Raw genomic sequence first — 13,555 nt, forward strand, 5'->3', positions numbered from 1 at the left:
CTACGACAATGTACATTAAGAAATGAAGTTGTCAACTGTGAAAAAAACGAGTTCTAGCCGCTTAGCCCCATAGACCACAATTCATTTATCACTTGCTCGGCAACGTCCCTAGCGGAATTTCAACAGATTGCAGGAACAATCCGGTACAATGGAGTTAATAGGAAGTGGACCGGCTCTCCCTAAAGGGGCTCTGGCTGAACCTTCTTTTAGGTCTATGGCCGTAAAGTGGTTCGCTTGTGTCACGTGACATGAAAACTTTGAAAGGGTTTTTAGGAATAACAACACATATTGAAAATTGTATTGGTCAGCTGATTGTCAAGTCAAGTTATCTTGCATCGCATGCATTAATGCAATTTTAGGAGAAAAAATTATATAACGAGAAATGTGGTACTGGGGGGTCCAGCTCCATTGCTACCCATGCATTCATCACTTGCTCGCTATCGCCCTCTAGTTGCAGTACCATGCGGAAGTATTTCGCTAGTGGTCCTTCTCCCCTTATTAGACATTCTCTGCTGATACTGTAGATGGGTTCTTTTGCTAAAGGTTGCCTCGTTTTGCCGACACAACACAGATAACAACATGACTGAGGAAAAGCGAAATCAAACAGAACAGTGTTCTGCAATCAACTGTGAGAATTACCAGTGTGACAGTAAACACTTGGCCTTTCACCGTTTTCCCAAAGACCCTCACAGGTAGGTGCTAATTCACGAAAATCTTTTCAAGTGTTGTACTGTGCTGTGCTTTTGGTAGCCTACTAGCATGAAGTTTGGCTACACGAAAAAGACGGATAGAGGGTTAAAGCGGTCAGTAATGAATGATCTTTGATATAACTATCAGTGATTAGTTATTTGAACTCGTCTTTATGCGTGAGGCTGGGCCGCTGGCTTTGACAAGAAGTGGAAATGTCTAGCTTCAGAAAGTAAAAAATCCAACCATGTATTCATGGGTTTCATCAGGTCCCTTTCCACAGGTGTGTTAATCAAGCACTATGCAGTCTGCATTCATAATCAAGGTGCTTGATTTTATACACCTGTGTAAAGGGACCTGATGAAACCCATGAATTGGTTCTATCTGTGCAGTTAACACAGGTGATCTCATTAATTAGCTGCTCTACCTTGCTGAAGAGTTGTGCTAATTAGAATCAGCTGGTTTAAATGATGGTTGGCACAGATCAGAGCGGTAAAACAGGGCTTACTCTCTGAAGCTAGACTTTTCCACCTCTGGCTATGATAGACAGGCGTCACAGTGGTTTAATTGGATGCATGTTAACTGGGAGGGATCAGTTATCAAAGCTCACTGATGAATGTTGTTTACTGAACCTCGCTCTCGAATATCCTTTATATCTCCTAACTGTAACTCATGGCTCTGCTATAGACATAGATACAGCCCTCCTGAGTCTTTGCTCAATGAGTATGTGGCACTAGGCAGTGGACCTCAGTTTACTGTCCCATGGAAAAATAGTTGGATTGCATTTGAATATCTTTTATGGAAGCTGACTCTAGAATATTGTTTATCCTCTTATCTCTCTCTCTCTTTCCAATATTGTCCCTCCCTCTCTCTCTCTCTCTCTCTCAAATATCATGCTCTCCCTCTGATATTGGTTATCAAAGCTCACTCTTGAGCTTCACTCTCAAATATTTTTTATTCCTCTTATCTCTCTCAGATATCTTTTTTTTCTTTCCAATATTGTTTATCGAAGTTCATTCTCAAATATATTTTATCATCTCATATCATTTATCCTCTTATCTCCCTCTTCAATATTGCTTATTCTCTCTCTAATATTGTTTATTCTCTCTCTTGTTTGTTCTCTCTCTTTCCCTCTCTCTCAAATATGGAAGCTCACTCTACCAGTTGTATCTCATATCTGAATGCTTTTGTATAGTGGTTAGGTGGTAAAGGGTAGCCCCTCAGTCTCAAATGGCTGCATCTAATCCACTGAGTTCTGCATCTGCATTGGAAAAAGTGTTTTCTCTACCAGACAGATAGAAAGGAAGAGTTGAAATCTGACACTGCTTGTGATTTGTCATTTCTGTTTTTAAGCATCCTACAACATTTTTTAAAAAGTCTGCACAAGAATGAGCTGGCCTTGACCTGAGTTCGGCAGGCCTTTAAAAGATCAAATGACCTTTAACTTGTTATGAATGTAGTCCTGAGCGCAATGGTTATTCACAAATGTATCAATCTTTCAAGCAATCAACCAGTTGCCAAACAGGTTAGATTAGATGATGAAGGGGGCATTTATGAAACACTGAGAAGGAACAGTGCAAATTGTCACCAAAGTTGTCGTCTTTTTGGGTTTCTAGCTTACCAATTGTGACTTGACAATGTGGCAATTGTGACTAAAGAAGATGTCCTTTGCAACAAACCTGACAGTCTGGAAGGCCTAGGTCCTTGCAACCATGAAGAGGCTGACACTAGAATCTCTGCATGCCCTTCATGCAGTTGAGTAACATTTACCAGTGGTTTTGGGAATCTGTGTGATGCAGGCTTAGAGTAGCTGAGGATTGAAGTCTGTCAGGTGGTTACCAGTTCATGATATGGTGAGGAAACTTGGTCCTGGATAATATACATTTATATGCTAGGTCTAAAATTATTTCCTATATGTTCTATAAATGGCTGCCACAATTTTTTACATTTTTTGTCTGAGCCACCGAGGGAGCCTCTCATTCTTTCCAATTTAAGATGTGCCATAACATCAGTCACCCAGCGTCCAAATGATGGCGTTCAAGATTTTCATATGAAGGAGGGCACAACCATGCCTCATGTTCATGACAGGTCTTTGGTTATGCACAACCTCTCCTAATTCATCAAATTCAAGTAAAAAAAATATTTCCATTCTATGTCACCTTTAACTTTTAAAGAGCCTTTCATTAGGAAACCAGATAGTTAGACCTATTTAATAGGGCTGCGCAATATACCGTCATCTTATCTATCTAGGCGAACCTGGTCGGCTAAAGGTTGTTTTTTTTTTTTGCAGAATCTTTTCATGTCATTAATCTGCACTTCAGAAGCATCTACACCAAGCGTTTCAGTCTTATACCTAACCATATTTAGAAGGTTTTCACAGAGGGGGTTGTTAATATATTATTCTTAGCCTGATTTATGTGACATTCTATTTATTTATTTATTTATTTTTTATGGCAAACATTTATTTTTAAAAAAAAAGGTTTGTAGTATTCTGATTTACTGAATAGCTAAACAAGATATCCATAGTTCCTTGTGTAATATAGCCTACTTTTCTGTAACTTTTCGTAATGACACCAATTATTGTCCCCTACGTTCAAGAATTCTAAAACAAAAATATTTTGTAATACCTCATAATAGCATTTGGTAAATGAACCTACATTTTTCAGTAGCCATAGGTGTGTAGATTTGTACAAACTCTGGTTTGGTCCTTACCGAGGCTTTTGCCTCCTGAAATATCCGATTTTGTTTACTACGCTCGGAGTTTGGTGCTGGCCCAGTGCTATTCCACTGGAGCGCCAAGCGGTTTTGTAAACACAGCCTTACAGCAACGTTTATATGTCTATGGCTCTACCCCTGTCAAAGAGTGCCTAGCCTAGCCTAGCTCGCTCTCGCGCATCTGAATTTTCACTCGTGCTTGAGTACGCGTCTATGTTCTTCGAATGGGTGGAGTTGGGGCCAGCGTGGGTAGGACCAGAGCCTTTATATGGCTCTGGGTAGGACTATTTGAGGTGTGTATTTTCCAAATCTGCCGGCCGTTTGGCAAATTCCATACCCCACCTTTAACATGCATCCCATTGAGATCTGTAAGACCAGCAAAATTGACCTTGGTCCCCGCTATTTTGAGATTTTCAGCTCACATTACAGCCTGCCAGTTGAATAGCTAAATGAAAAGTCTACTCCATCTTCCAGGTGTGCCAGTTGGGTGGAGAATCTCGGAAATGCATCACTGATGAAGATCAGCTGTAAGGAGCTCCGCAAGAGCTACAATGTGTGCAGTGCACACTTTCTCCCTAGCCAGTTCAAGAGGCCATCTGATGTGTATGTATACTGAAAGAATATCACAATCAAATTGAAATATTAATTGATATGTTCTATAATTTAATTTGAAAAAAAAAAATTCTCATTAAAGCCATGCAGGATTGAAACGGGATGCAGTGCCCACAAGGGCAAATGCCCCTAAACGATCATCCCCACTCGACACGGAGTTACAGAGAAAGCGGCCTAAGCAACGTCAGGAGATGGCAACAAAGAAACGTATGACTCTATGTATTTAAGTGCAATAGATTCATATTTTCTCAATTTATAAATATGGGAAAACGTTGAGGTGCCAGGAGTCTGTTTGTCCATTTCTTTTAGGTCTATGCTAGGAACTCACCATAGCAGGGCTCAATCAGAGGGGTGGGATAAATGGTTGTCTTTCAAATTGCCTCTCCACGCAATAGGATAGCGCTAAACAAATAATCTTCTTGTTTTCAAGTAGCAGGATGCTTAACGGTCGCAACCTCTGGTCACAGGTCAGTCGTCATTATGTTAAGCCCACCCACCGACTCTATACACGATGTGATTGACCAGGCCGTTGTTGAAACTGGCCAGCTTCCAAGTCAACGGAGAGTTACTAGACTACCCCGTCCCGCTAGGGGCATCTAGATTTCTAGGCTAAACTTTAGCATGTGTTCAGATACTTATGGAGGTAACTGTATAGCCACTCTAGATTTTGAAAAGGAACCCCGACTAGTGTGACATATTGGCTTTATAAGATTGATGTTGGCGTCAGCTATAAAAAGGTGGTATTAAAATCACAAATATTTTTTTTATTTTATTTTTTATTTAAAAAAAAAAAAGATATGTTCACCTTGCTGTAGCTTAGGCTTACTGTCGAGACCTAGCTAGCAACCAAATGATGTCACTCACTGCTCAGAAAGCGTTGAGACATGCATAACCATAAAAACTATAACATTTCAAATAAAAATGTCAGTGTTTTTACAACCTTTCTATAGATGACGCCAACGTTAACCTTATAAGGCCTACATGTCTAGTCGGGGTTCCTTTTAAAGAGTGCTTATCACATTCTTTGTGTTAAAGGAGAATTCCGGTGTGAAATTGAGCTTAACTGTACCGAAACATGTTAAGGTGTACTCACACGTGTTTTAGACGCACTTTCACTCACCCCCAGCATTCCGAACTCCTCCGTTTTCAGCCTAGCTTACAGTAGGCTTGAAGCTATTAGATTGGGCATTACGTAGCCTATGCAGCTAAATCGCTATTTTTAAACCATTAAAAAGGTTCCAAGTAACTCCACACTGCATTGGTTGACTTCTGAGGGTCCTGACATTTAAAACGAGATACTTAGAACTTTGGAAGTGCACAGGAAGTTTATTAAAAAAGACTGTTTATTCAAGCAGTACCTTCATAGAATCTCTCCGCTGGGCGCCATCTTGTGGTGAAGTCGCGATAAGTCGACTGACGAGCACAAACGAACAGGAAAGACAGGGGGACATATTGCAAACATTTTGAGCTTTGTTACTCATCATGCTCATGTAGACAGTATAACTATATATTTCCTATGGAATTACTTTAGCAATATGTTCCCCTGTCCTTCCTGTTCGTTCGTGCTCGTCAGTCGGCTTATCGCGACTTGATTCCAAGATGGCGCCCAGCGGAGAGATTCTATGAAGGCACTGCTTGTAAACAGTCTTTTTTTAATAAACTTCCTGTGCATTTCCAAAGTTCTCAGTATCTCGTTTTAAATGTCAGGACCCTCAGAAGTCTACCAATGCAGTGTGGAGTTACTTGGGACCTTTTTAATGGTTTAAAAATAGCGATTTAGCTGCATAGGCTACGTAATGCCCAATCTAATAGCTTCAAGCCTACTGTAAGCTAGGCTGAAAACGGAGGAGTTCAGAATGCTGGGGGTGAGTGAAAGTGCGTCTAAAACACGTGTGAGTACACCTTAACATGTTTCGGTACCGTTAAGCTCAATTTCACACCGGAATTCTCCTTTAATACAGCTTTGTCTTATTGTCTGATAAGTGATATCAATGCCTTGTCATTTTGTTGTGATGGTTTTTTAACTAATAGGTTTTCTCTTTGTTTTTACAGGCAAACAGAGCCATGTGGTTCACCCATCAAACGCAGGTGCATCCACTGCAGCAAGTGTTAAACAATCCACTGATTCATCAGAGACAAATGGCTCTGTACCCACTGTAATAGCTGTGGTGGCAAAACGTTTAGTGACAGCAAAGATATCACTGGTGTCAACGCCATCACAGACACATGTCACTGTACCTGATGATGCTGTTGCAAGCCCTACAGAGGAACCACAGACATCACTGTTGCCACCAACGGTATCACAGACAGTCACTGTATCTGATGATGCAGTTGCAAGGCCTACAGAGGAACCACAGACATCACTGTTGCCACCAACGGTATCACAGACAGTCACTGTACCTGATGATGCTGTTGCAAGCCCTACGGAGGAACCACAGACATCACTGTTGCCACCAACGGTATCACAGACAGTCACTGTATCTAATGATGCTGTTGCAAGGCCTACAGAGGAACCACAGACATCACTGTTGCCACCAAGGGTATCACAGACAGTCACTGTATCTAATGATGCTGTTGCAAGCCCTACGGAGGAACCACAGACATCACTTTTGCCGCCAAAGCCATCACAGACACATGTCATTGTATCTTGTAATCCTTTTACAAGACCTACAGAGGAACCACAGTCATTTCTTTTGCCACCAAGGCCATTGTCACCCAAACCTAAACTTACTTACAGGGAGCGTCGCATGATTGAGAGGATTCAGAAGCTGAAGTCAAAGGTGTCCAGGCTGAAGGCAGAAGTTAAGGAGCTGAAAAAAAACAGCAAAGTTACTACTAGGGAATCAATGATGGAGCAGCTGAAGGCGATCTTACCAGCGCCAACCTATGCTTTCGTCAGCACACAGATCCGCGAAGCACGGCAGAAGCCGAGTCAATTCCGGTGGACTGCTCAGGACAAAGCATTCTTTGGGACTCTGCTACAAACCAGTCCAAGGTCTTACCAGCTACTGTCTCAAGTGATTAGTGTGCCAGCCAAGGGGAATCTACAGAAGTATCTGAATTCCCCCGATTTCAAAGCTAACTCCGTTATTTATGCCAAACCGAGGCATTTGAGGATCTTTAAGCCTATAGATGAGGTTTGTGCCATAATTTTCATCAGGATATCTTCATTATCATCAATTGATTAGGCACAAAATCATAACATCAGTCATCTCATCACTTCATAGTAATCACTACATAAACTAGAAAAGCACTCAGAGAGCGCAGACCTCCGCCTGTATTGTTCTTCCTACAGTAGGTTGTCATACATTTGAACCTAAACTATTCAGTTCGCCACCATGTGGCCATACCATGCCATTACACCACTAAGCGAAACACATAAGCGGCTCTGGAATCCCGACGGTGTTACGGATCACTCCCAAAATGTAATTGTCTCTTCCTTAGGTCATGTTTGACCTTCCCTGAAGAATTCATCAAATTCCATTCATCACTTTTTGAGTTATCTTGCTAACAAACAGACAGACAGACAGACCGACAAACAGACAGACAAACGCCGGTCCCCGATGAAAACATAACCTCCTTGGCGGAGGTAATTACAGGAGTGTGTGTGTTGTGTATCTGTCAAACCGTTCGTCCAATTGATTTCAAACTTAACCGTTTGCGATGGGCACAAGTAAGTGCAGTGTCAAGTTTGACGTCGTTTGGATTAAAAATGCAGAAAATATCATAAACAGGTTGCTAAAAAAACACACAGGCTTTCGCTTTACTGTAGTCACTCCCCCGTCTCCCCCCATTTTATTCACTTATCTGTCAAACTGTTCATTCGATTGATTTCAAACTTGCTTGCATAAAATTATTAAGTGGATTTTGCAAAACACAAAGTTGCAGAGAGTGCACGCGTATCCAACTTTTAGCAGGTGCAGGGTAAAATTAGATCCGTAAAAAGTGATAAAGTACCCGCACACTGTTGCTGCTGCTCGAGAAGCGATTTATTTACACAACGTCCTGACTGATACTGGTCTTCGTCAGGAGTTAACAGAAAAAAAGGACTGGAAGGGATATATACACATGACTGTTTTTTGCATCACATCATTGCAAATTGTGATGCATCATTCCACAAAACGGTTTGTCTTCTCTTCTCGTCTTGTCTTATCATCAACTTATCCAACAGGCTAAACATGTAGCCTTGACGTAAAACAGCATTTGTTTGGGATCTGGGTAAAAAGTCACATGCAGCCATGCTTACATTCTGCTCACTGTACATGTATTACTTTAGAATATAACATTCAGTATTCATTATTGAATGCTTAGCTGTAATGATGTTTTTCCCCAATCACTGTATTAAAGCAGGAACTATGCAGGATTGGCGATTTCATCTCTGGTTTCGGTTTCATTTTTTGTTTTCGCTCGTTTTATGCTTGCATATTTCTCTGCAGAGCTTCCCCGACAGATTTAGCGTGTATATTTATACATATATAGGCTATATATATATATATAAATTGCAAGCGTAGTTCTTCTTGTTCCTTACGCGTCTCAGACTTCCAGATGTAAACAAGGAGCGATCGTCTCCTGCAGAAACTGCAAGGTTGCAATAGCGGATAGGGACACTGGGGGCGGGAGGAAATATTACTGTTTTCAATTAAACTGGTCAGTCAAGCAAAACAACGATTTCTGAGCGATTTTATGACTATGAAAAAGTTGCATAGGGTCTCTTTAAAGCAGGCCTACCTGCAGGCATGCAACTGGGCTTCAGGTTATGGCGTGTTTTTTTTTTATATGCAGGGTTCCATGAAAGTATGGCTCTGCCATGTACAGTATGTTGCAAAATTATCCTAAAGGGTACCCAGTGCATCGAAATGGGTTGATTAAACTTCCTGTAATCCTGTTGGTGTTACCAAGGTTACATAGTGTAAAATCAGGTTTTCCAGGAGCACACTGGCATTGAAAGTCACCATTTCCCCAAATGAAACAAGTGTAACAATGACCGAACGAGTTGCAGTTGTTTTAAGGAAAGAAAAATGCGTTCTGTTAATGTAAGGAAAAACCCAACGATTGCCTTTTAAAAAAAAAAAAAAAAAAAAAAGAAACACTTGGTGATGACCAATTATCTTACTATCATATTATGTCCGGGTTTATTTATGACATGGTGATTAGGTAGAGCTTATGGCTAATATTTGTATTCTCAAATTTGTTTCTTTTTACCAGGTCACTGATGTTACGATGGAGTCTGTTGATGACCATGCAGAGGGTTCTTTCACTACACTGGAGGAACTGGAGGAAATGGAGTGCCCTTTTGAAGTGGAGGAACTAGAGGGCCCTTTTCCGCCGGAGAAACTGTTGATGACCCCGCTGAGGGCGTCACACTGACATAGGCCCTTTTCCACTGGGGCAACTGTTTCAAGTCCCCCTTCATCTGTGTCTTCACGTGTCAGGAACTGGGGACAGTCCTAGTTTTCTGAACGCCAGGGGCTTTTTAGCTCCAATTTCAGAGTAGATACTCACAGAGACCAAGAGTGGCTTGTGCTGAGTGAGATGACGCCACTGGTTTCAGCAATGTCTGCCTGCTTGCCCTTGACCACGATGGAAGTATTGGCTACCATGGCAGGGTATATGGTTATGGCTAAGGGCAAATTCACAGTATAGACTAGGGATGCTCTGGCTCACTTTGGAGTCCTGAGAAACTCTATAGTCCCCATACACGAAGCCAGAACAGGACTCAACACAGACCCTGAGCTCCTCCTGTGCGATGAAGCCCCATCTTGTTATCTTGAGATGTTCACTAGCTGTGTGCTATGCACGTGCTAATCACGCTGCACTTGAAGGAGTGCTCTTAGCAAGATCTCCTGCTCTGGATCAACTCTGGACACCATCACAGCAGACTGATGCACAAGCACAAAATACTTGCAATGATAAATGTAAACCATTATTATCATGTCTGTATTATAGGCCTGTGCTCTGTATGACTAATCAAATAATAATAATAAAAGTTAACTGCAATTTGTGTACATGTTTGGTGCAAGCTTCTCTTATTCTGAACTTAATATGAACTAGTGCAGTGCCCGTTCAAAACATGCCATGCCTGTGAAAAACCCGTAGCCCAGTTACATCCCTGCTTTAAAAATAGGATGATGGGGAAACACATTCCAGCTAAGCATTCAGTAATGAACACCGAATATTATATTATAATATATTAGCGTATAATTGATGTGCAGTCTGCCATTAGTTGTCTAGCTGTGTGATATTCTGAAATGTCCTTAAAGGGATATTCCGCCATTTTTGGAAATACGCTCATTTTCCACCTCCCCTCGAGCAAAACCATCGATATTTACCTTGTTCCCGTTCATCCAGCCATTCTGTGAGTCTGGCGATACAACTTTTAGCTTCAGCCTAGCATAGATCATTGAATCGGATTAGACCATTAGCTTCTCGCTTGCTAGCTTCATGTTTAAAAGGGACTAAGATTTCTGGTAATTTTCCCATTTAAAACGTGTCTCCTCTCAAGTTAGAAAGTGCAAAAAGACCAACTGAAAATGAAACCTGCCGTTTTTCTAGGCTGATTTGACATGGAACTACACTCTCATCTGGCGTAATAATCAAGGCAACTTGCAAACGTACCATAGGTGCAGTGATATCATATGCAGCATCTGAAAATAGTCCCCATAGACAACAAGCAGTAGTAGTGCCAGTAGTTTGCAATTTGCCTTGATTATTACGCCAGATGAGAGTGTAGTCATGATGCCAAATGAGAGTGTAGTCATGATGCCAAATGTCCGGTGCCGTTTTACCTGCGTTTGCCTCATGCTGATTGGTGGCTGTTCCACTCTCAGCTCATGCACGAGCTTAGTGTGGGCACGAGCTCTCCTTCTGTACCTTACGTCAATCAGTAACCTGCCACTTAATTGGCTAAGTAAAACGGCACCGGAAACAAGCAGCTTGAAACGCCATGTTGAAGCCTGAAAAAATCGTTCAATTTTGGCATTTTTCACTAGCCTAGCATTCCCATTGAAATGAATGGGGGCGGGACTTGTTCACTTTCTCCAGTTCTTATAATACCTCCATGGTCGGGATGGAAGATGTGTCCCATCACTACACCTGACCTCTCTCACCTGTGTGGATTCAGCCGTGCGGAGACTCCTCCCACACACACTCCTTACAACCAGTGCCACCTCTGAAAAAGTTGGACATGCTCTGTAATCATAAACACAAACTGTAATGAGAGCCAGAACATGCAGGGCTACATCAATCCTTAACTGCCACTACTAACAGGAATCCTGTGTGCGCCTGTGTACTGTGCTTAGGTCGTCTTTAAGGACACTTCAAAAAGCCTATTATCCACAGCTGCTGGTGTCTGGATCCATTGACAGTGTTCTGACATAATTTCTTTTCCTGTATTGAAACAAATTTTATAGGCCTACAGTTCTTTAAACCATCCTCCATTTTACATTCATGCTTTGCACACTTTTAGCATTATCATAATCAGCTTCGTGAGATCACCTGGCATGCCACTTAGCCAAGGATATAGAAACTAAGCAATTGTAGGATAATTCTATATCATGAATACGGCGTAAACCTGTTTAATAATTAACCTTAAGTGAACCATGAACGTAGGAGTGGCATTCTGAAGTTGTCATGCGATAGGCTGAGGTGTGAGGTTCCTACACGGTATGTTGATTGCAAACTTTAAACATCGATGACCAATGTATGGCTTCAACACATATTTTTTCTTGTTCTGATTTGTTTATGCCAGTGTTTTAAAGTAACAGTATTAAGACAAACAATCTTTGTCAGTTAACTTATAACAATTAACCATAACATAGACGTACTGTATGTGCGATGAGACATTGGTTTGAAGTTTTGTCATTGTGCTGTAATGATGAGTCATACTTTGTGGTGGTGGCACTTCTATGATCATGTATGCCACAGAATGTGGATGTTGTCCTCTTAGGTATGGTAGCCCTATAGTATGATGAGTGTTTATCAGTGTTTACTTAAGTCCCAAATTCATTTTTTGAGGTAGATTTATTCCTGATTTCTGGTGGCAGTAAACCATAGCAATCACATCTTTGACATAGACTGTACTGGTTTGACTGAACCGATGGATAAGAAAAAGGGAGAGGAGAGGAGAATGAGGGTGCAGAAGCAGCGAAAGATTCTCCGATCATCAGCAGGTGAGAGACATTTTCATAGCTCTGTCCTACTTATCCTGTTCTGTCTCTGTCTCCCTGTTTAACACACACACATAGTTAATTTGCCTGTATTTATTATGACCGCCGCTAGCGTAGCCTAGTTATCGTAGCGTTCATAGTTGTTTTTTTGTGGTTTTTTTTCGTCATCTACTTCCTGAATTTTTGGTCAACGATTCCCAGGACACCGTAACACCGGGGCACATGAAACTTGGTGGGCATGTAGCCCCAGTAGACTTTTAAGGAGACATTTTTTTTGGTCCCCGGGGGCCCCTCCACCCACACGCCCGCGCCCCCCGGGTCAACTTAGCTTATCCATTCATTTGTGATTTGCACCCCCATGGTATCAAGATGAGATGTTATGAACTGCACCAAATTTCATCTGTACGATTATCCTGACATCTGCTGGGAGTAGGCCAAGTTTTGTGGAATTTCATCCATGGGGGGCTATAAAATAAATGAATTTATGTGTACATTTAGTGACTACACCCATCGACCTGCAGATGGTGGTATTAAGCGAAGGGTTGCTCTGGTTGCTCGATGCTACTGTCACACACACACACACACACAAGCACAGACATAAACACACACTCACACACACACAGACACATACCGTATACACACACAGTGAACAGGCATGCATATGCACGTACACACGCACCAACACACTCACAAGCGTACATAAAAATGTACACAAACACATGCATAAACACTCCCACACACATGCACACACACAAACACACACACACCCTTACCCACACACATACGCACTCACAAGTATATACACACAGAGACATATAAAACACAAGCAGGCAAGCACACACACACACACACCATTATCCCCACCACACACACTCACAGCGAAAACTCACAGACAGAGAAGCACTCATACACAATAAAAGCGCACACATGCACACACTCATTTACATACATAAAAGTTGCAGTAGGGGATGGAGTAGACGATGGAAACAAAAGCATGATTTATATTTGCCGAGAGAATGTACAGGACTGAGCGGCGGTCATATTGTGTACCGCTTTTTGCGGTACATCGAGTTCTATTAGTGGTGCAGTAAGACTATAGGTGCATTAATATGCCGTTTACCTGACGGAACGGCATGGCCTTTCTTTCCAGGTGGCGTTCCACACATTTCAGATCTGAGGATTGTATTACTGGGAGCCAGAGGGGAAGGGAGGAGCTCATCAGGAAACACTATCCTGCGCGGAACAATGTTCGACACCTCAGCATTAACACTTCAGTGTGTGAAGAGAGAACACACTGCAGAGAGACACATCACTGTAGTGGAGGCACCAGGGTGGCGGAAGAGCCAACCATTAGCGGCGACTCCTGACCGTATTAA

General features: G+C 41.9%; 1 protein-coding gene across 2 annotated transcripts; it reads left to right on the top strand.

The window, feature by feature from the left end:
• Window positions 1–517: 517 nt before the first annotated feature.
• LOC134088473 (52 kDa repressor of the inhibitor of the protein kinase-like) lies at window positions 518–10,011 on the top strand. 2 transcript variants are annotated; one of them, XM_062542442.1, is made up of 5 exons: window positions 518–692; window positions 3,877–4,005; window positions 4,097–4,221; window positions 6,067–7,151; window positions 9,220–10,011. In XM_062542442.1, the coding sequence occupies exons 1-5, from the start codon at window positions 580–582 to the stop codon at window positions 9,379–9,381; spliced, it is 1,614 nt and encodes a 537-aa protein (XP_062398426.1). In that variant the 5' UTR covers window positions 518–579; the 3' UTR covers window positions 9,382–10,011. The 2 variants fall into 2 exon arrangements, with proteins under 2 accessions (XP_062398426.1, XP_062398427.1); XM_062542443.1 differs by having other exon boundaries at window positions 6,067–6,102.
• The last annotated feature ends 3,544 nt before the right edge of the window (window positions 10,012–13,555 follow it).

The sequence above is a fragment of the Sardina pilchardus genome, chromosome 8, assembly GCF_963854185.1.
Source record: "Sardina pilchardus chromosome 8, fSarPil1.1, whole genome shotgun sequence".
In the NCBI taxonomy this organism is placed as follows: Eukaryota; Metazoa; Chordata; class Actinopteri; order Clupeiformes; family Clupeidae; genus Sardina; species Sardina pilchardus.

Excerpts from the sequence above, each read along its gene's own strand:
- LOC134088473 (XM_062542442.1), top strand. The coding sequence starts at position 580 with ATGACTGAGGAAAAGCGAAATCAAACAGAACAGTGTTCTGCAATCAAC. Across the intron at positions 4,006-4,096 it reads TTCAAGAGGCCATCTGATGT|CCATGCAGGATTGAAACGGG; the intron begins GTATGTATACTG and ends TTCTCATTAAAG. Across the intron at positions 4,222-6,066 it reads GGAGATGGCAACAAAGAAAC|GCAAACAGAGCCATGTGGTT; the intron begins GTATGACTCTAT and ends TTGTTTTTACAG.